This window comes from Chiloscyllium plagiosum, unplaced genomic scaffold (genome assembly GCF_037043375.1).
Source record: "Chiloscyllium plagiosum isolate Xiang-an unplaced genomic scaffold, Cpla_swu_hap1 HiC_scaffold_12, whole genome shotgun sequence".
NCBI lineage: Eukaryota > Metazoa > Chordata > Chondrichthyes > Orectolobiformes > Hemiscylliidae > Chiloscyllium > Chiloscyllium plagiosum.
The window spans coordinates 14621247-14643733 of NW_028270150.1; the positions used below are offsets into that span (position 1 = coordinate 14621247).

General features: G+C 42.1%; 1 protein-coding gene across 3 annotated transcripts in view; it reads right to left on the minus strand.

Moving 5' to 3' along the window:
• Positions 1–22487, minus strand: part of ncam2a (neural cell adhesion molecule 2a) — a 1585154-nt gene that overhangs the window by 358054 nt on the left and 1204613 nt on the right. For all 3 annotated transcript variants that reach the window (XM_043701406.2, XM_087992469.1, XM_087992470.1), the window contains one exon: positions 17881–18068. In XM_043701406.2, the coding sequence (XP_043557341.2) occupies positions 17881–18068 (188 nt within the window). The remainder of the gene's footprint in view (positions 1–17880; positions 18069–22487) is intronic.

The window sequence follows — 22487 nt, forward strand, 5'->3', positions numbered from 1 at the left end:
TCTCCCTCGTACACCTTCCTAGCCTCTTCTTAAATATATCTGTGATATACACCTGAACCACACACTGCAGTTGTCAGTCCCACTTTATTGCCACACAATGGACAAAGGCATTTCTGCTGTATTCTTTATTGGATATGTTAATGACTTTCCGACAAGCAGCGGACAGAGCAACTACCATAAGCTCCTCCCCTGCATGCATAATTTTCAATTTACACAGTGGAGACGCTCTGGGCATCACGCATAAGGATGGTTCCCATGTAAATATTTGGATATCTCTATTTTAAACCCGATTTTGGTATCCCCACTGTCGAGAAACTGGAGTGTGCAAAGCTGATCAGATTGCTTTCAATGAGTTTCTTTTGGACAACCAGGATACCTGATTTGTCAGGGGAGATAGACCTATGGTTTGTTTCTTCCTTGAGTAAGAGGAAGTGAGATCTGCTGCATTAAGGTGACTCTGGTGCTCTGCAGGTGAGTTTTTAATTATCAGTCATTGATTATGAGCGATGCTGTCTGGGCCAGTGTTTATAGTCTGTCTCTTGAGAAGGTGGTGGGGAGATACATTATTGCCTCTGTAGTCCACATATAATTGTTAGTATTGAATGGTTTGCTAGGCCATTTCAGAGACGAGTGAAGAGTGAACCATGCTGCTGTGTGTCTGGAGTCACATGTAGGCCAGACTGGCTAGAGCTGGCAGATTTCTTCCCTAATGGGCATTGGACAACCAGATGGAGTTTTTCCAACAATCATCACCATTACAATCTTGATTCCTGATTTTTTTTAAAAATTGGATTCAGATTCCAAAGACAGGGTTTAAACCCAGGTCCCAAGTACCTGAGTCTCTGGATTAATAGCCTAGTGATAATTCCACTTGGTCTCTCCCATGGGTCTATTACCTTTTGGGATTACAAAAGGTAAGCAAGGATGTGGCAAAAATATGGATGAGTTCATTGAAATTGTCAAAGCTATAAAAGAACTGCCAAATCTATCAAAGAGTTTAGAATACAAATATCTGCATAAGGGATTGGTTGAAGGAATTTCAATAATTTATAAATTTCAATCATTTTTCAATAATTTGCTTTATTAACACGAATGGGAAATTAATGGTGTAATGATATAATTAACAGACATTAAATTGTATGATGTCATCACGTCTCAAGCTATGTCCATGGTAGATACTAGATGAGTTTGTAGAGAGGGGGGAGAGCAAAGGGTATGGCATGGGATGGCAGTGAGTTTGGACAAAACTGAATCTAACTTTGTGTTTCAGTTAGCTCAGTTTACGAGGTAACTGATCCACAAAGCCAACAGCGTGGGTTCAATTCCCACACCAGCTGGGGTTACTATGAAGGATGTGCCTTCTCCCCCTCTCCTGAGGTGTGGTGATCCTTAGGTTAAGCCACCACCAGTCATCCCTCTCAAGTGAAGGAGCAGCCCGATGGTCTGGTAAGACTATGGCAACTTTATGTATCCCCTGAGGTACTTTTTCATTTCCTTTGGAGAAGAGAGGACAATATCTGCCCCTGTATATGTAGGAATATCAAATATGCAGATGATTTAACAATTTATGAAGACAACACCCTTGGAGATTACTATAGACCAGAAACTGAACTGGACTATCCATGCAAATACAAGACCAGGTCAGAGGCTAGGAATAGTGTGGCAAGTGACTCACCTGCTGACTCCCTCAACCTATCTCCATGAACAAGGCACAAGTCAGGAGCCATGATATGGAGGTGCCGGTGTTGGACGGGAGTGGAGAAAGTTAAAAATCATACAACACCAGGTTATAATCCAACAGGTTATTTGGAAGCACTGTCTATTAGAGCCCTCCTCTTTCACCAGGTGGCTGTCCACCTGATGAAGGAGCAGCGCTCCAAAAGCTAGTGCTTCCAATTAAACCTGTTGGAATATAACCTGGTGTTGGTGTGATTTTTAACCAACTCAGGAGTGTGATGGAATACTCCCCACTTGTTTGGATGGGTCCAACAACACTCAAGAACCTTGACACCATCAAGGAAAAGCAGCCCGCTTGACTGGCATCACATCTACAAACATCTGCTCCCTCCACCTCTGACGCTCAGTAGCAGCGGTGTGTACCATCTACAAGGTGCCCTGCAGAAATTCACCAAAGATCCTTGGACTTTACCTTCCAAACTCACAACCACTTCCATTTAGAAAGGAAGAAAAACACCCAAAGAGTAGCAGGTGCCAGAAATTAGAAACAAAAATAAATTGCTGAGAAAAATCAGCAGGTCTTGCAGCATCAGTGGAGAGAAAGTAGAGCTAACGTTGCCGGTCACAGGACTACTGACTTGGAAAATATATCACAGTTCCTTCTGTGTCACTGAGTCAAAATTCTGAAATTCTCTCCCTAATGCCATTGTGGGTCTACCATGTACTGTGCTGGTTCATGAAGGCAATTCACCACCACCTTCTCAAGAGTAACTTGGGAAGAGCAATGAATGTTGGCCCAGCCTATGATGCCCAGATATCGTGAATGAATAAAATTTTAAAAATCTCCAAGACATTAATGAGCACTTACAATCCCAAAATAATCTCCTGAAAGGTACCATTCAGTTTACAAAATGAGATAATGTCTTAATGACCTGAACTTCATTGGAAGAACAACAGCGAAAAGATGGAATGGCATTTAGCTTCATTATACCCCTCTAATGACCCTGAAATAATTAGATTAGCATGATAACCATTTCATTATTAAAACAATGCCAAAGCTGCTTCCCTCATAATAATTTGATTTAATCACTTTGTTTGAGTTGAGAACACAAATTGAAGTCGATGTCATTAGGAAAGTGAAGGTGCAAATAAAAGGAATGCAAACCGCTGCCTTTGAAGGATAGTTACACTTCCTCTAAATTACATTTAAAATAAAAAAGGGGCTCACTCAAAATGCAGACTGATCAATGGAACACAAGCAGAGAAACACCAGCTAGCCCACAATCAGCATTACCTTCTCTGCTTCATCATATTCTGTCACCACATCATCTATTCCTGTCTCCCATATTTATTTATTTTTATTCATTGGATGAGGATGTCACTGGCTAGGCCAGCATTTATTGCTCAATCCCTATTGCTCAGAGGGCAGTTAAGAGTCAACCATATTGCTGTGAGTCTCCAGTCACATGTAGGTCAGATCAGGTAAGGATGGCAATTTTCTTTTCTAAAGGACATTAGCGAGCCAGATAGGCTTTATCCAACAAGTAGCAATGGATTCATGGCCAACCTTCGACCCTTAATTCCATATTTCTTATTGAATTCAAATTCCACCATCTCTCGTGGCAGGATTTGAACTCAGGTCCCCAGAACATTACTTGGGTCTCTGGATTAACAGTCCAGCGACAATACCATCAGGCCCATAGTTTCCTAGTTTATTTACCTAGCTTCCTTCAATGATTCCTTAGTTCTCATCTCAGCTACTTCTTATAATAGAAAATTCCACATTCAAAGGGCTTAGGAACAGAACTGGATCATTGTGGATTTCTGAGGCTTTTCCTTATTACAAAAATTTATGACTGTGGTCTCAGTTCAACCTGCCTGACTGCACCCATGATATCTGGCTCCTTTATTGATCAAAATTCAGCCTAACTCAAAGTTTTTTTTTTAGCTATTATATCCTTTATAATGGAGTCTAATATTTTCCCAATGATTTAGGACAAATTAAATGGCCATTGTTATCTGTTTTAGGTTTCTCTCCCTCTGTGAATAAGAACGTTTTCTCCACCCTCTCAAGTCCCATTCAGGTCTTGTCTGTTTTGATAAGATCACCAATCCAACTGTTCTCTGCTTAAAAACATTCTCCTGAATTTATTGAGGACTATCTCATAATTATGATCCCTGTCTTTAGGTTGTCTTGCCAACAAAGTCCTGAAAAATATTACTTAGAACCCTATATCACAGAAACAGGCCATTTAAATACTCTGGTCTGTACTATTTTTCTCTTCATCAAACTATCCTTCTCTCCCTTCCCCCATCATGCACATATCAAGCTTCCATTAAATGTGTCCATGTTATTTTAATTCAGTAAGGGTATGGAATGCTTTGCCTGCAACGGTAGTAGATTCGCCAAGTTTAAGTGCACTTAAGTCGTCATTGGACAGGCATATGGACGTACGTGGAATAGTGTAGGTGGGATGGGCTTCAGATTAGTATGAGAGGGCGGCGCAACATCGAGGGCCAAAGGGCCTGTACTGCGCTGTAATGTTCTATGTTCTATGTTCTATGGTAAGTAAATAGACTATCCTATGATCCCCAGCTTACTGTAAATCCTATTATTGGACAGTCTTGTGTTGCCCAGGACAAATTGGAGCAGCATATTCCCTCCCTGGAAGTACATTGAAGGGCTCTTGTGTTTTTCTGACGGAGAGTTATACTGTGTATAGCTGGGATACAACTATTTTTTCTTCATTTTACAATTTTGCAACTAAGGATTGTACCTAGATGGTGCTATCACTGGTGACTTATAAACTTTTCCCTGTACTCATTTGAGTGACAATAAAGCTAATCCAGTTCAACTCAATACATGGAAAACTAGTGACACCTTTTTCCATCAGTTCAGCGAGACTCATGGATAGCCTATGCTCCTAACCCACAAATTGCTGCACCTGTTACAATTTTCCTGGTCCACTATTTTGTGCAATTGGGATTGTTCTTCTACCTCAGCTGCACCTTCCTCTTCTGTTCCCAGGTCCCTCAGTTCAGCAAAAAATGTTGAGTAGGCTGCAGAGACAATATTATGTGCAGTTCTGGAATCTGAACTATAGAGGGATGAGATAGCACTGAAGAAGGGGCAGAGGAAATGCCCCAGGATATTGCCGTGGGCTGGGGAATTTCAGTGATGAAGAGGGACTGGACAGACTGAGGTTGTTTTCCTTAGACAGAAATGGGTACTGCAGATGCTGGATATTAGAGTCAAGATTAGAGTGGTGCTGGAAAAGCACAGCAGGCCAAGCAGCATCCGAGGAGCAGAAAAAAATTGACGTTTCGGGTAAAAGCCCTTCATCAGGAAGATAAAGGAAGTAGGAGTATACTCAAGAGGGAATCAGGAGGGCAAATAGGCGACAAGGGATATCATTGGCAAATAGAATTAAGGAGAATCCAAAGGGTTTTTACAAATATATTAAGGACAAAAGGGTAACTAGGGAGAGAATAGGGCCCCTCAAAGATCAGCAAGGCAGCCTTTGTGTGGAGCCACAGAAAATGGGGGAGACACTAAATGAATATTTTGCATCAGTATTTACTTTGGTAAGGATATGGAAGATATAGACTGTAGGGAAATAGATGGTGACATCTTGCAAAATGTCCAGATTACAGAGGAGGAAGTGCCGGATGTCTTGAAACAATTAAAGGTGGATAAATCCCCAGAACCTGATCAGGTTTACCCGAGAACTCTGTGGGAAGCTAGAGAAGTGATTACTGGGCCTCTTGCTGAGATATTTGTATCATCGATAGTCACAGGTGAGGTGCTGGAAGACTGGAGGTTGGCAAACGTGGTGCCACTGTTTAAGATGGGCGGTAAAGACAAGCCAGGGAACCATAGACCAGTGAGCCTGACCTCAGTGGTGGGCAAGTTGTTGGAGGGAATCCTGAGGGACAGAATATACATGTATTTGGAAAGACAAGGACTAATTCGGGATAGTCAACATGGCTTTGCGCTTGGGAAATCATGTCTCACAAACTTGATTGAGTTTTTTGAAGAGGTAACAAAGAAGATTGATGAGGGCAGAGCAGTAGATGTGATCGATATGGACTTCAGTAAGGCGTTCGACAAGGTTCCCCATGGGAGACTGATTAGCGAGGTTAGATCTCACGGAATACAGGGAGAACTAACCATTTGGATACAGAACTGGCTCAAAGGTAGAAGACAGAGGGTGGTAGTGGATGGTTGCTTTTCAGACTGGAGGCATGTGACCAGTGGAGTGCCACAAGGATCGGTGCTGGGTCCTCTACTTTTTGTCATTTACATAAATGATTTGGATACAAGCATAAAAGGTACAGTTAGTAAGTTTTCAGATGACACCAAAATTGAAGGTGTAGTGGACAGCGAAGAGGGTTACCTCAGATTACAACAGGATCTTGATCAGATGGACCAATGGGCTGAGAAGTGGCAGATGGATAAATTCAGATAAATGCGAGGTGCTGCATTTTGGGAAAGCAAATCTTAGCAACACTTAATGGTAAGGTCTAGGGAGTGTTGCGGAACAAAGAGACGTTGGAGTGCAGGTTCATAGCTCCTTGAAAGTGAAGTCGCAGGTAGATAGGATAGTGAAGAAGGCACTTGGTATGCTTTCCTTTATTGGTCAGAGTATTGAGTACAGGAATTGGGAGGTCATGTTGCGGCTGTACAGAACATTGGTTAGGCCACTGTTGGAATATTGCGTGCAATTCTGGTCTCCTTCCTATCGGAAAGATGTTGTGAAACTTGAAAGGGTTCAGAAAAGATTTACAAGGATGTTGCCAGGGTTGGAGGATTTGAGCTATAAGGAGAGGCTGAACAGGCTGGGGCTGTTTTCCCTGGAGCATAGGAGGCTGAGGGTGACCTTAGAGGTTTACAAAATTATGAGGGGCATGGATAGGATAAATAGACAAAGTATTTTCCCTGGGGTCGGGGAGTCCAGAACTAGAGGGCATAGGTTTAGGGTGAGAGGGCAAAGACATAAAAGAGACCTAAGGGGCAACTTTTTCACGCAGAGGTTGGTACGTGTATAGAATGAGCTGCCAGAGGCTGTGGTGGAGGCTGGTACATTTGTAACATTTAAGAGGCATTTGGATGGGTATATGAATAGGAAGGGTTTGGAGGGGTATGGGCCGTGTGCTGGCAGGTGGGACTAGATTGGGTTGGGATATCTGGTTGGCATGGACAGGTTGGACCGAAGGTCTATTTCCATGCTGTACATCTCTATGACTCTATGCTCTAAGATGAAAGGTTTTTGCCCGAAATGTTGATTTCTGCTCCTTGGATGCTGCCTGACCAGCTGTGCTTTTCTAGCATCACTCTAATCTTGTTTTCCTTAGAGGAGAGGAGATTGAAAGGGGGCACGATTGAGATACAAAAAAATTTTGAGGAGCACAGGGACCGTAGGCAGGAAGAAACTTTTTTTCCCTTGGTATGGGAATTAATGCTGAAAATGTGTTGCTGGAAAAGTGCAGCAGGTCAGGCAGCATCCAGGGAACAGGAGAATCGACGTTTCGGGCATAAGCCCTTCTTCAGGAACCAGGAGGCACAGGTTTAAGATAAAGGACAAGAGATTTCGAAGGGTATTAGAAAAAAAAAAACATTTTTCCACCCAGAAGGTGGCAGGAATCTGGAACTCAATACCAGATGGTAGAGGCAAAAACCCTCTTAACACTAAAGAAACATTTTAATGTTCACTTGAGATGCCAAGGCATACCAGGTGATGGTTAAGTGCTGGAAATTGGTAATGATTAATTCAGTGATTGTTTTTGAACTAGTGACTGTGCTGCATAGCTCTTTGGTTTTAAGGATAATTCCCTTCATATCTGAAAGTCTTCTGATCCCTCTCTTAACCAGACACAACAAATGATCATCCACAGTTCTCTCGATTGAATATTCAGAAAATTAACAATGCCTTCAATGACAAAACTTATTTTCATCTCAGTTCCAAGTGGTTATGACATTATATTTTTACATTTCTGAAACAGTCGAGTGTCAAGGAATATTACTATGATTTTTCTCTGCAGCACCCTAAGATTGTGGTGGCACAGTGGCTCAGTGCTGCTGCCTCACAGAACCAGGGACCTGGGTTCAATTCCAGCCTGCCCGTGCACATTCTCCCTGAGTCTGTGAGGATTTCCTTTGGGTGCTCTGGTTTCTTCCCACAGTCTTAAAACGTGCAGATTAGGTGACTTGGCCATGCTAAATTGCCCAAAGTATTCAGTGATGTGTAGGCCAGGTACATTCGTCAGGTGAAATGTAGAGTAACAAGGGAATGGGTTTGGGTAGGATACTCTTTGGTGGTTTTGGTATGGATTTGTTGGGCCAAATGGCCTGTTTCCACACTGTAGGGATTCTAAGCCCTTCTCTTGCTTTCCCTGGACCAGAACTGAGCTGGTTAAAACTATAAAACTTCAACATTGTCAGTGAACGACAGCCTAGAATGGTTCAGTGTCTCCATTATATGTGGGTTGATAATAATGATTTGCAGCAATTTCCACAGTGGGCTGTGATTACCATAATTAAGTCAATTTATACATTCCCGCTTCGAAACACTGGGAAATATTTAAACGCTGTTTATAACAGAACAGTAACAGCAATTTTGAAACAAAAGCAAAATTCTACGGATTATGGAAGTCTGAAATCAAAACAGGCGAGAGAGACTCAGCACCTGCAGAGAAACTCAAAACATCAAAGCTTCCAGTTGTCAAATTTTCATTCGAAATGGGGAAAAGCAATTCTGATAAAAAACCATTGACCTGAAATGGTGACTGTCTTTCCGTCTCCACCAATGCTATCAGGAATGTGGATTCTTCACAGCATTTTCTGTTTTTATTTAGGAGTAAGATTGAACGTTGCCTTTTCACTAACCTGGCAATTAATCTTAGGGAAGAACTGCAATAACATGGAGTGCTCTCACAGGTGGAGATCAAAGAGCCCTATTCATGCCTAATGCATTGTACCTACTTGGAGCAAAGTCAAATTTTCTGAAAACTGTTGATTTATTCATTTCAATTCATTTGAGAGTGGAAGTACTTTCATTAAAAGGCCCTTCTGTATTCTTTGTTTGTTTCAATACCTAGCCCTACCCTCACAGACTGAAAGACAATCTGGCTTGGATTAGAAAGGCGTTGAGACCCCTCACACAAGTGCACATCAGATTTGACCCTAGATGTTGCGTTCGGTCTAATTTCCCCATAGAGAAACTCAGAATAATTAATGCAGTGATTATAATGAAGTCGGCTAGCTGGACCTCATAGAGCATGAGTTCCCTGATCAGGGCTGTTAATCTGGTCCAAGCAGGGAGCCCTGGCTGACAGGTATAAACAGGAACGCCAGACATCGTGTTGAATCTGACAGCTGGCTCTGAGGGAGCTGGATCAGAGTTAAGGACACTCCATGTGTAAATAAAGGTTGACTTGGTGACAGGATACTAGCCTCTGTGGAGTTATTTCAGTTAAGTTCAGTTAACAGAGAAACATTTAAATGGAACCCCTCCTAGATAAGTATGCCTGGGAGAAAAGAATTGAAGATCATACTGATAGGACAAATTGAAATAAATTGGTATGAGGCTACGTGGAGCATAAACAGCAATATTGAACAACCAAGTGGAATAACCTATTCCTATGGTTTAAAGTTCGATGCAATTCAGCAAACATTTCTAATCAAGAAGAGGGCACTGCTCTAATGATCTGAGTTATGTAAACTTTACCTTCTTAGTCCTTCAATAGCAGCTGGTTGGTCTTTGAGGGAAGTCTAAACAAACATCAGAGATGTAGCTACCAAGAGAGCACACATTTACGGAGTCAGAGAGATTTGCAGCATGGAAACAGGCGCTTTAGCCCAACTTGCCTATATCACCGAGTTCTCATAATTAATCTATCCTGGGACAGGCTAAGCAAAGACATGCCAGAGAATTCCTAGAGGCCTGGCACTCCAACCACAACGCCATAAACAAACATATAGATCTAGATACCATCTATCAAGTCCTCAGAAAACGAAAAGGAAATGACATCACCACAAACCCCAGGAACCCCATCCAGGTCAAACATATAAATAGAAAGCAGGAGACAACAGCTTTGCTTCGCTTGGAGGTCGCCACTGATGATGTTACCTAGCCAGGTAATGAAATGTCTGGATATCAAACCTACAGCTCAGTGAGCAAAGCTACACCCTAAACCTCAACCTGAGCTACAAACCTTCACAAACCTTGCAATAATCTAGTCCCATTTGCCTGCATTTGGCCCATATCCCTCCATACTAGTCCCATCTATGTTTTGTTTTCAAATGTTTCTTAAATGACTAAATTATATTCGCTTCCACCACGACCTCTGGCAGGCCGTTCCAGACACTTACCACCCTCTGTGTGAAAAATTGCCCCTCTGGAGCTTTTGCATCTCTTCCCTGTTACCTTAAACCTGTGCCCTCTAGTTTTAGACTCCCTTAGCTTGAGGAAAAGATGTTAGCTTCTCAGTGCCTCTTGTTATGAAGATGTGGCTGTACCGTTAAGAGAATTAAAAACAGCAGAACTACCAGACACAGCACTAAGTATTCTCAATAAGGCAACAATATAACTCTGGGTTGAACAACTCCGTTGCCTGGAGATAAAAACAGATTTGAATTTGGCCAATCAGTTTAAATTATAGCCTGAAAAAATACCAATTTCCAATCAAGTTTGAATTGAGTATATTGACAATCTTAAAAGCTAATGATATAATCCAATGCTCTGGGGTACAAGAGTGGGGGAGAATTGAACAGTTGAGAGGAGAACTGCCAAGTCATATCATGCTGCTTGAAAAAATATCTCTCTTAAAAGTAACTTTTCGATCAGTAACCTGTAATGCAGAAATTCCTAACCAGGAGAAAAGACGACACAGGAAGATCCAAAGACAAGAACGTACAGCTGCCTGGGTTTGAGATAAAAAATGTTGTTTTGTAAATCTTAATTGGGAGTTTTATCGGACTAGCATTATAGAAGGGAAGGTAAAGATAGGTTGGAGAGATAAATTGTAAATAGTGGTTAGTTAATTATTCTCTGTTATACTTTAGATTAGATTACTTAGAGTGTGGAAACAGGTCCTTCGGCCCAACAAGTCCACACCAACCCTCCGAACAGCAACCCACCCAGACCCATTCCCCTACAGTTACCCCTTCACCTAACACTACAGGCAATTTAGTATGACCAATTCAGCTAACCTGCACATTTTTAGGGCTGTGGGAGAAAACCAGAGCACCCGGAGGAAACCCACACAGACATGGGGAGAATGTGCAAACTCCACACAGACAGTTGCCTGAGGCGGGAATTGAACCCGGGTCCCTGGTGCTGTGAGGTAGCAGTGCTAACCACTGTGCCACTGTGTCACCATGCTGCCCATTCTTCAGTTAAAAAAAATCTCAAGCCTGAAGAAAGCCAATTTATTCACCTTCATCAGTTGCTGTGAACTGTAGCTCTTAACCAAAAAAAATCAGAGACTTTATAATCTGTGAACTAGTCATTCTGTGCCTTCTACACACCAATGAAAGTACCTAGAGAAGGAAGTCTGAGGAGCCACAGGTACTTACAAACCAAAAAGACAATCTGTGGACAGGGACTATTAAACTGCCTTCTCAGTGTTTTTTTCATCTGTAACACACTCACGTGTTCTTGTGCCTACTTGTGAGCATGTGTACTTTACGCAGTTCTTGGCCACTTGAATTTTTACAGATAACTTCATTGGATAAATATTTTCTGTGTTGCTGGTTTTAAATTAAGCAGGAGAGTTTACCCTGTGTTGTAACACTCTCATGATTTTATCGGCCTCTATAAGGTCACCCCTTCATCTCCTACACACCAGAGAAAAAAGTCCCAGCCTATCCAACTTCTCCTTATTCTGCAAATCCTCCAGTCAGGTAGCATCCTAATAAATCTTTTCTGTCCTTTTTCTACTTTAACAATGTACTGTACTTTCTATAGTAGAGTAACCAGAACTACATGCAATACTTTAAATGTGGTCTTACCAATGTCTTGTACAGCTGCAATAAGATGTCCCAAATGTTATGCTCAATCCTCTGACCGATGTTAGCAAGCATACCAAAAGTCGTCTTCACCACCCTGCCTAAATGTGAGTCAACTTTCAAGGAACTATGAACCTGTCCCTTAGATCTCTTTTTTACTTTAAGACTCAGCAGGCCCTACCATTATACCATTGACTGTGGAAGTCCTGCTCTGATTTGCCTTACCAAAATGCAACACCTCACATGTATTTAAATTAAACTCCATCTGCCAACTCTACTTATACAAACTGGTTTACTGCAGAATGATGAAATTAGCCTAAATAAGGCTGAAAATGTTAATGTCCAAAGTCATTTGGACTGATATGCCATTGTGAGAAGTTGAGATTTTGATCACCTTGGACATGTAGCTAGGTTAAAAATGCTGGATAATGGGAAGTTGTTGTTCTTAATATCGTTACTGAGAGTTCCAAGATAAGTGGATCAAAACTACGATAGGAAAAAGCAAGATTTGGACTCAAAGACATAGCTTTTGGTCCACACTTTATTCATGATAAGGCAAGAGAAGCTGGAAGTGTTGTTCTTTGGAGGAGAGGTTTAATAAATGTTCCATTATGTGAAAGTTTTGACATGAAATAAAAAGTGCTGACATCTCAAAGTGCTTCCAGTTAACTAAACACTTTTTGAAGTTTAGGCATTATTACAATGTAAGAAACTTCAGCCAATTTTCACCCAGTGAACTCCCACAATTATGAACATGGCAGATGTCCAAAAAATCTATGTTTTGTGATTTTGATTAAGCAAAATATTGACTGTGTGGAGGAGAGAGATAAACCCTCTGCTCATCTTCAAAACATTGTCATAGGATCTTCTATGTCTAACCAGTTTGGGCCTCAGTTGAAGGTCTTTAGAAAGATGGCAACTCACATATTGCAGAACTGAACTGGAAAGTTAGCTGTGATTTATGTGCTTACATTTCTGGAATGGGACTTGAACCCAGACACTTGTGATTGAAAAAGCAAATAGATTATCGACTGAGTCAAGGCTGACACTTTCAAAAAAACAAATAAGTACAAATCATTTCCACTGGCAGCTGGATTAATAATGAGAGGTCACTGATAGAAGACACATGACCAGTTAGGGGATACAGGGTTATGGACAACGTGCAGACAGATGAGATTAGTTCTGTGTTTAGGATGGCATCATGGTTGGCATAGGTATAATGAGCCAAAGGACCTTTTGTTGCGCTATACCATTTTAAAAGAATGATAACTGGCAAATGGGCCCATACAGCGAATATGCATGAGATACAATGAATTGATATGGTCATGGAATATTTTGGTTGAATATGAAATAAGTCCACAGAGACCAGTATTCCATCAGCAAGTCACCTTTTATTTACACATGGAGAGTCGTTGACACTGATCCAGCTCCCTCAGAGCCAGCTGTCAGACTGAACACAACCTCTGACATTCTGGTTTATATCTGTCAGCCAGAGCTCCCTGATTGGACCAGATTAACAGCCCCAATCAGGGAATTCTATGAGGTCCACCTTCCTACCGTCATTACAAGCACCACAGAACAGATAGTGGCAAAAGCAGAGTCAAGAACATAAAGTCAGAGAGTCATAGAGATGTATAATACGGAAACAGACCCTTCGGTCTCACTCGTCCATGCCGACCAGATATCCCAACCCAATCTAGTCCCACCTGCCAGCACCCAGCCCATATCCCTCCAAACTCTTCCTATTCGTATATCCATCCAGATGCCTCTTAAATGTTGCAATCATACCAGCCACCACCACTTCCTCTGGCAGCTCATTCCATACACCGCCCTCACTGTGAAAAAGTTGTCCCTTAGGTCCTTTATATATCCCCCCCCCCCCACCCCATCCTAATCCTATGCCCTCTAGTTCTGGATTCCCCCACCCCAGGGATGAGACTTTGTCTACTTATCCTAGGCATGCCCCTCATGATTTTATAAACCCCTAGAAAATCACCCCTCAGCCTCTGACACTCCAGGGAAAACAGCCCTAGCCTATTCAGCCTCGCCCTATATCTCAAATCCTCCAATCCTGGCAACATCCTTGTAAATCTTTTCTAAACCCTTTCAAGTTTCACAACATCTTTCCAATAGGAAGGAGACCAGAATTGCACACAATATTCCAAAAGTGGTCTAACCAATGTCCTGTACAGCTGCAACATGACCTCCCAACTCCTGTATTGAATATTCTGACCAATAAAGGAAAGCATACCAAATACCTTCTTCACTATCCTATCTACCTGCGACTCCACTTTCAAGGAGCTATGAACTTGCACTCCAAGGTCTCTTTGTTCAGCAACACTCCCTAGGACCTTACCATTAAGTGTGTAAGTCCTGCTAAGATTTGCTTTTCCAAAATGCAGCAACCTCGCATTTATCTAAACTCCGTCTGCCATTTCCCAGCCCATTGGCCCATCTGATCAAGATCCCAATGTAATCAGAAGTAAGCTTAAAGCAACAAAGTTTGTAGAGCTGGGAAAGAACTGGGTTACTGTGAATTGCTATTTCATAAAACCTGGGAGAGATATAATGGACAAAACCCTAACCTAACCCTAACCCAAACCCTAATCCTAAACTTTCTGAGCCACAAGGTTGAATCATTTCATCTTTTAGTTGTTAATTATTATAAAAGAATATAGTTCTGGGAGAAATCAAAATTTAAAGCCATGACCATGAAGAAGCAGAGAATCAATGATATTTTTGGTGACAACTTGTTGAGTGCATCTATGGAAACTCTTAGGAAGAACCTTGCCATCACTTTCACCAGGAAGACTGTTTCAACCTCCTGAGCACTCATTGCAAAATCACAATCACAAGAAACCTGTCATTTCCAATTCATGCATGTCGTAGATGGAGAACAGTGCAGATCCTCCTCACAATTCCCAATGTACACGTATGGTATTCAATGAAGTTTCTTAATATGAACACGATTTTCTACATCTACCTCTCTAGGTTCTGTGGTCAGGAGCAAAGTTTCTGAGTATGAGTTACAACTAGGGACCCTCAACCTGCTACTCATACAGCTCAACAAATTTAGAGAACTGCCGATGAGTTTCTGGAATACTCAACAGAAAAGCAAGACACCGCATGTGTAAAGATAAAAAGCCAAAAGAACTGCAAATGCTGGAAATCAGGAATTGCTGGAAAAAACTCGACAGGTCTAGCAGAATCTGTGGAGAGAAATTAGAGTTAATGTTTCAGGTTGAGTGACCCTTCATCAGAACTAATGCTAGCTGGGAAAAGGGTGGTATTTATGCAGAAGATAGGGTGTGGGGAGGTGTAAGGAGTAAATGATAGGTGGAGATAGAGCTCAAAGACAGAAAAAGGGTGAGGTAAGTGTCAGTCTGGGGAAAGAATAGCTGCTAATGGGGACAATTAGTAACTGACAATGGGCTGTGTGTGGTAGCAGCCTATGCTATGACCAGGCTGGGCGTGTACAGGCTGGGGTGAGGACATGGGAGAAGTGCCTCAGTACAAAAATTTTTGAACTCAGTATTAAGTCCAGAAGGCTGTAATGTGCCCAAGCAGAAAATGAGGTGCTGTTCTTTCAGCTTGTGCTGATCTTCACTGGAGCACAGCAGCAAACCTGAGACAGAAATGCTGGCCAGGGAAGAGGGTGGTGTGTTGAAGGGACATGGTACTCAAGGTCTATTTTGTGAACAGAACATAGGTGTTCTTCAAAGCAGTGGCCCAGTCTGCATTTCAACTCCCCAATGTAGAGGAGACCACTTTTTGAGCAGTGAATGCGGTAGGCGAGATTGTGCGAAGAGTCAAAAAGTGTGGCGCTGGAAAAGCACAGCCAGTCAGGCAGCATCTAAGGAGTAGGAGAGTCGACGTTTTGAGCATAAGCTCTTCATCAGGAATGTGGGGGTGCCCAAGGGGGCTGAGAGATAAATAGGAAGAGTGTGGGGCTGTGGGGAACGTAGCTAGGAAGGCCATAGGTAGATGGATGCTGCTTGATCAGCTGTGCTTTTCGAGCAACATTCTTTCTGACTTTGATCACCAGCATTTGCAGTCCTCACTATCTCCTAGATTGTGTGAAGTGCAGGGAAATCATGCGTGAAGACTGTATCTTTTCTTTTTTGTTTATTTTTAATTGTGGACTGAAATGTGAAAAAGACTATTTTAAAAATCAAGTATTTGAAATGTATCGCTGCACTTTTTAATGGCAACTTACCTGATGCTCATTGTAAGTAATGTTTACACTGCTGTTTGTTCAAACAGTGGGGAAAGGTACTACACATAAGCTGCAACCAAAAGATTGAACAAAGGAAGATTCAGCTGACAACAAGTAGCCAATTGGTCTCTGAAGTGTTGACAAGTTTGCCGGTGGCAAAGGTTTTCTGCTAACAGCTATGTGACTGGTTCCCAAGAAATCAGAGTTAGCGTGTATGTGGGCATGTTTGTCAAAAGCCATATGACCTCTGAAAAGTAAGGAGCTGTTCTTTTGATGTTTGATTACTTACAGTGTGGAAACAGGCCCTTCAGCCCAACAAGTCCACACCAACCCACCCCCCTACATTACAAGCAACTTAGCATGGCCAATTCACCTAACCTGCCTATCTTTGGACTGTGGGAGAAAACCCACACAGACACAGGGCAAACGTGCAAACACCACACAGACAGTTGCCCAAGGCAGGAATTGAACCCAGGTCTCTGATGTTGTGAGACAGCAGTGCTAACCACCGTGCCACCCATGCTACAGTCAAAAAAAAATCTCAAGCCTGAAGGAAGCCAATTTATTCACCTTCGTCAGTTGCTGTGAACTGTAGCTCTTAACCAAAAAAATCAGAGACTTTATAATCTGTGAATTAGTCATTCTGTGCCTTCTACACACCAATGAAAGTACCTAGAGAAGGAAGTCTGAGGAGCCACAGGTACTGACAAATCAAAAAGACAATCTGTGGACAGGGACTATTAAACTGCCATCTCAGTGTTTTTTTCACCCATAACACACTCACGTGTTCTTGTGCCTACTTGTGAGCATGTGTATCAGGGTGTATTATATGGGGTAGAGTGTTAACGAATAGAGTTATATGTTGACTGTTCATAATTACCTATTGTAAAAAGGATCTATTTATTTCTAACAAGTAGTCATTTTTATTAAGTACAGAAACCCAGTCTCTGTTTTGTTTTGTCAAGCTGGATCTGAAAGAATTAAATTGAGGATTTCCACGTACTCTTATAAAATCCTTTTCTTTTGTAATGACTCCGGGAAAATGGGATTCGGTTTCTAGCACATTACCCTCACGAGTTGTGACACATGCCAAAATTAATTGGTTGGTTCCTTCCCCCATCAGTCACATCATCAGGAAAAGGAAGCCAAGGGTTAAGAGATGTGTAGTTTAAAGAAATTACGTTCCCTCAAGTATGTTCGGCTCTTGTTTCACTGCCAAAAACTACAGTTGGAATAAAACGCCAAATGATCATCTAACAACAACAAAGTGAATTTGTATAGCTCCTGCAACATAATAAAACAACCCAAAGAGCTTTGGAAGAAGAGCACCAAAATAAAGTTTGATTCCAAGCCACGTGGTGAGCAGGGATTATGGGGAAAAGGCACTGAATCAGTGCAATAGGCTGAATGGCCACTTTCCATGGCATAATAATTCTGGGATTCTAGATTTGAGTGGTGATAGAAAAGCACAGCAGGTCAGGCAGCATCTGAGGAGTAGGAAAATCCACATTTCGGGCAAAAGCCCTTCATCAGGACTGAAGGCAGGGAGCCTCCAGGGTTGAGAGATAAATGGCTCTGTGACTCTGTAAACTGAAGTAGATATTTGGACTCCATACAATAGGTTTAAAGCAGCATTTCAGATTAGGAGTGAGTGGTCGAAGAGAGAAGAGGGTCAATGAAGACACTCCTGAGCTTAGGATCTATACTGAACAGGAGGGATGCCAATGGAGCAGGAGAGTCATCAGGAAGGGCTTATGCCCGAACCGTCGACTCTCCTGCTCCTCGGATGCTGCCCGACCTGCTGTGCTTTCCTAGCGCCACACATTTTGACTCTGATCTCCAGCATCTGCAGGCCTTACTTTCTCCCAGGAGGATGCCAATGAATGAGCAAAGACAATCTAAGTTGTCAAGAAGTCCCTCCTGCTCAGACCTGCTACATACTTTCGCAACCTGATCCCTTACACAATCTCTTACCCACCTCCAGAAGGATCTTGGTGCCTTTCTTGTAAATACTGACGTCAGACTTATTGATATCAGAGAGAACAACACCTTCCTTCTTCCAGTGGATAGAAGCCTGAGGGTTGGCTGTGACATCACAGCTGATGTTGACTGAATTCCCTTCCCATGAGTAATAGGTCACTTGAGTTGACAGAAACTTGGGAGCGTCTAGGAAAAAGAGAAAGAAATTAGTGGGGGATTGGGGGAAATCAGAAATCAGAATCACTTAAACATAGACATTTTGACTTGGAGTCTGCAAACTCCAACCTCACTTGGTCGAAAGGGACAAAGTGAACGCAGGATGAGAGTATAAAATAATTATGCTCCCCACAATTCAGAGTTTGTTAAGGATTTCTTTTATCCATTCACATGTTGTGGGCATCACTGGATAGGCCAGCATTTATTGCTCATCCCTCATTGCCCTGAGGGCAGTTAAGAGTCATCCATTTTGCTTTAGGTCTGGAGTTGCACATAGGTCAGATCAGCTAAAGATGACAGTTTCCTTCCCTGAAAGACATGAGTGAACCAAATCAGTTTTTCCAACAATAAATTCATGGTCATCATTCAACTCATATTTCTAATTGCTTACTGAATTCAAGTTTCACTATCTGTCATAGGGGGATTTGAACCTGGATCCCCCAGAACAACAGCTGGGTTTCCACATTAAGAGTTTAAGCAATAACACCACTAGGCCAGCACCTCCTGAATTATTCCACGTCAAGGTCCTAGTTCTGTATTCCATGGAAATTATGACCACAGTTTGAAGTTACACAGTTTAATGAGACTTGTTTCGGACACAGAATTTAACTGAACCCTCTGCCTCGTTCCTGACTGCATGGTGGCTGTTTGAGGGTCTGTTCAGAAACGCAACTTTGTGAGGAAAGTTCAGTTTCAATTGTTAAACCAATTGAAGGGCCACGATAAAAGGAGAAGAAAACAAATATACGAATGTAAAGGGAGAGCTCAAGTGATGCAATGGTAGTGTCTGTACCAGAAGGTCAGTTTTCACCAAAGATGTGTAATAACATCTCTGACCAACCTGATTGGGGAAAATACTTCAGAGTGAAATGAGACTAGTCGAGACGTAGAGGTTAGGAATTATTGGATCGAGACTATTGTGCTTGGGCGGGATTGAAGATTCCAGCATAAACTGAGGCAAAAATATTGCCCACGTTGAAATGTAATATTTCTCACTGGGTTCCTTGTTTAGAACTCATTTGCATATCCTCAAAAGCCAGATGTATGCTGATCTAGTTCAGTTGGACCAATTTAATTATTTCAAATTCATTTTTATTTTAAGAAATAGTTCTTGCTGCATTTAAGTCTGGTAACCTGATGCATTTTGACTGCCATATCTGATAATGGCTTTATCATAGAAGACACATAGGATAGTGAAGAAGGTGTTTGATATGCTTGCCTTTATTGGTCAGTGCGTTGAGCATAGGAGTGGGAGGTCATGTTGCAGCTGTGCAGGATATTGGTTAGGCCACTATTGGAATATTGCGTGCATTTCTAGTCTTCCTGCTACAAGAAGGATTTCATGAAACTTGAAAGAGTTCAGAAAAGACTTAGAAGCATGTTGGAGAAAATAACTGCAGGTATTGGAATCTATAAGACCATAGGATATAGGAGCAGAAATTAGGCCATTCAGCCCATCATGTCTGCTTCACTATCCAATCATGGCTGATCAGTCTCAACCTCATTCCATTGGTTTCTCCCCGTAACCCTTGATCCCCTTCACACTCAAGAACCTGTCTACCTCAGTCTTAAATACACTCAATGACCTGGCTTCCACAGCCTTCTGTAGCAGTGAGTCCATAGATTCACCACTTTCTGAATGAAGAAGCTTCGCCTTATCTCTGTTCTAAAAGGTCTTCTCTTTAATCTAAGGCTGTGCCCTCAAATCCTAGTCTTTCCTACCAATGGAAGGATATTCCAACATCCAAACTGTTCAGGCCATTCAGTATTCTATATGTTTCAATTAAATCCCCTCTCATCCTTCTGAACTCCATCGAGTATAAACCCAGAGTCCTCGAAAGTTCCTCATGTATGAAGCTTTTCATTCCTGGTACCATTCATGTGAACCTCCTCTGAACATGCTCCAGGGCCAGTACATCCTTCCTGAGGTATGGGGCCCAAAACTGTGCACAATACTCCAAATGCAATCTGAACAACCAATGCTGGAGATCACAGTGGGTTAATCAGTATTGATGGAGAGAGGGCAAGCTAATGTTTTGAGTTTAAATGACTCTTCATCAGAGCTGAACTTAAGTGCTGTAGTTTGGGCAGGGTGGGTGTGTGGGAAGAGTGGGTGTAGGGTGCTGCTGCAGAAAAGATATTGATAATTCAGATTAAATTGAATTGAATTGAATTGAATTTATCGTCACGTTTACCAAAGCCCAGTGAAAAGCTTTGTCTTGCGAGTAATACAGGCAGATAACATAGTTAAACAGCATAGATAAATAACTAATAGGTAAACATCAGCAAAAGCAAAAACTCAGGTACAGGCGAATGTTAAGAGTTTGTGAGTCCATTCAGTATTCTAACAATAATAGCATAGAAAATGTTGCAAAACTGGCTGATGCGTGTGTTCAGGCTTCTGTACCTTCTCCCCAACGGTAGAGGTTGTAGAAAAGCTTTGCGAGGGTGGGTTGGAACGTTTGAGCTAGAGGGAGATTCTGAATAGTTGGGGTGACACAGTGGCTCAGTGGTTAGCACTGTTGCCTCACAGCACCAGGGACCAGGGTTAGATTCCAGCCTCGAGCGACTGTCTGTGTAGAGTTTGCAAATTCTCCCTGTGTCTGCGTGGGTTTCCTCTGGGTGCTCTGGTTTCCTCCCACAGTCCAAAGATGTGCAGGTTAGGTGAATTGGCCTCACTAAATTGTCCATCATGTTCAGGGATGTGTAGGTTAGGTGCAATAATCAGGGGTAAATAGGGGCGGGGAATGGGCCTGGGTGGGTTACTCTTCGGAGGGTCGGGATGGACTTGTTGGGCCAAAGGGCCTGTTTCCACGCTGTAGGGCTTCTGTGATTTTCCCTGGAGTGTTGGAGGCTAAGGGATGACATTACAGAGGTTTATAAAATCATGTTGGGCATGGATTGGGTGAATGGTCAAGGTCTTTTTCCCAGGATGGGGGAGTTCAAAACGAGAGGGTATTGGTTTAAAGTGAGAGGATAAAGATTTAAAAGGGAGCTGACGGGCAATTTGTTTCATGCAGAGTGTGGTGCGTGTATAGAATAAGTTGCCAGAGGAAGTGGTGAAAGCTGGTACAATTACAATATTTAAAAGGCATCTGGATGGGTATATGAATAGCATGGTTTAGAGGATATGGGCTTAATGCTGGCAAATGGGACTAGATTATTTAGGATAACTGGTCGGCATGGACAAGTTGGATTGAAGGGTCTGTTTCTGTGCTGTACAGCTGTATGTCTTTGTCCATATACTATTTTAAATTCACTGTGGAAAATCACCATCTGTGAGTAAACTGACTTTAAATGCTTGGAAATGACTTTTACGAAATATACAAACATATTCTCTGGTCTGAAGTCAGTACTTAGGTGTTCCAGTTAAATTAGAAATAAAAGCCACATCAACATTTCAGAACATATCTGTTAGTGTCCTTGAACTGAAAACAAAATCTAACTATTGGTGCTTTCTGAGTGACTTGCAAAACGGTTTTGATGAACAGACCGACCTCAGTTTTTCCAGGTAGGCTGCGTGTTTGGGCAATATTTTTCAAATCAAGAGCTAAGGGTTAAACTAAAAGCTATAGTATGCTGAGCTGATAATGAGGCAGAACGAAACCAAGAACAATACAATTGACTGGGAACTTCAGGCCAAACAAATCTGAGTTTCAAATACAGGAGATCTCGTCATTATTATCTTGCTTGATGTGGAAGCTTGCTGTGTCTCTGATGTCCCATGTCTTTGATATTACAAAATTGGAGGGGCAGAATGCAGAAGTTGCCAGATGGGACTCTCAGAGCAGTCAGGGATGGGAATCTCTGCAGTGTGTAACTCGCTTTGGATTCCTCAGCCAAATAGCCATCTACAGTGCACAAATCAAGAGTAGGATGGAATATTCTCCTCCTGTCTGCACGAGAACTCATCCAGGCAAATTGGGACCATTCTACCACATTTTTGACTTGTACCTTCCAGATATTAGATAGGCTTAGAGGAGTCAGGAGCTGAATTATTTACTGAAGTACTCCTAGCCTCTGATCTGCTCTTGAAATCACAGTTTTTATATGGGGAGGCAATAGACTTGTGTTGTTATCAGTAGACTATCAGATAATACTTTGGACAGATGGGGAAATTTGAATTCTAAAACAAATCTGGAACAATAAGTCCAATGATGACCATTGAACCATTGTCAATTTTCGGAAAATCCACCTGGTTCACCAATACGCTTTCAGGAAGGATATCAGTGGTAGGGAAACCATTGGAAAAAATAGTAAAGTAGAAAATTAACCTTCATTTAGAAAGACAAGCTTTGATCAGGGATAGTCAGTGTGGAAAAGTGCGGCACTGGAAAAGCACAGCAGGTCAGGCAGCATCTGAGGAGCAGGAGAGTCAACATTTCGGCC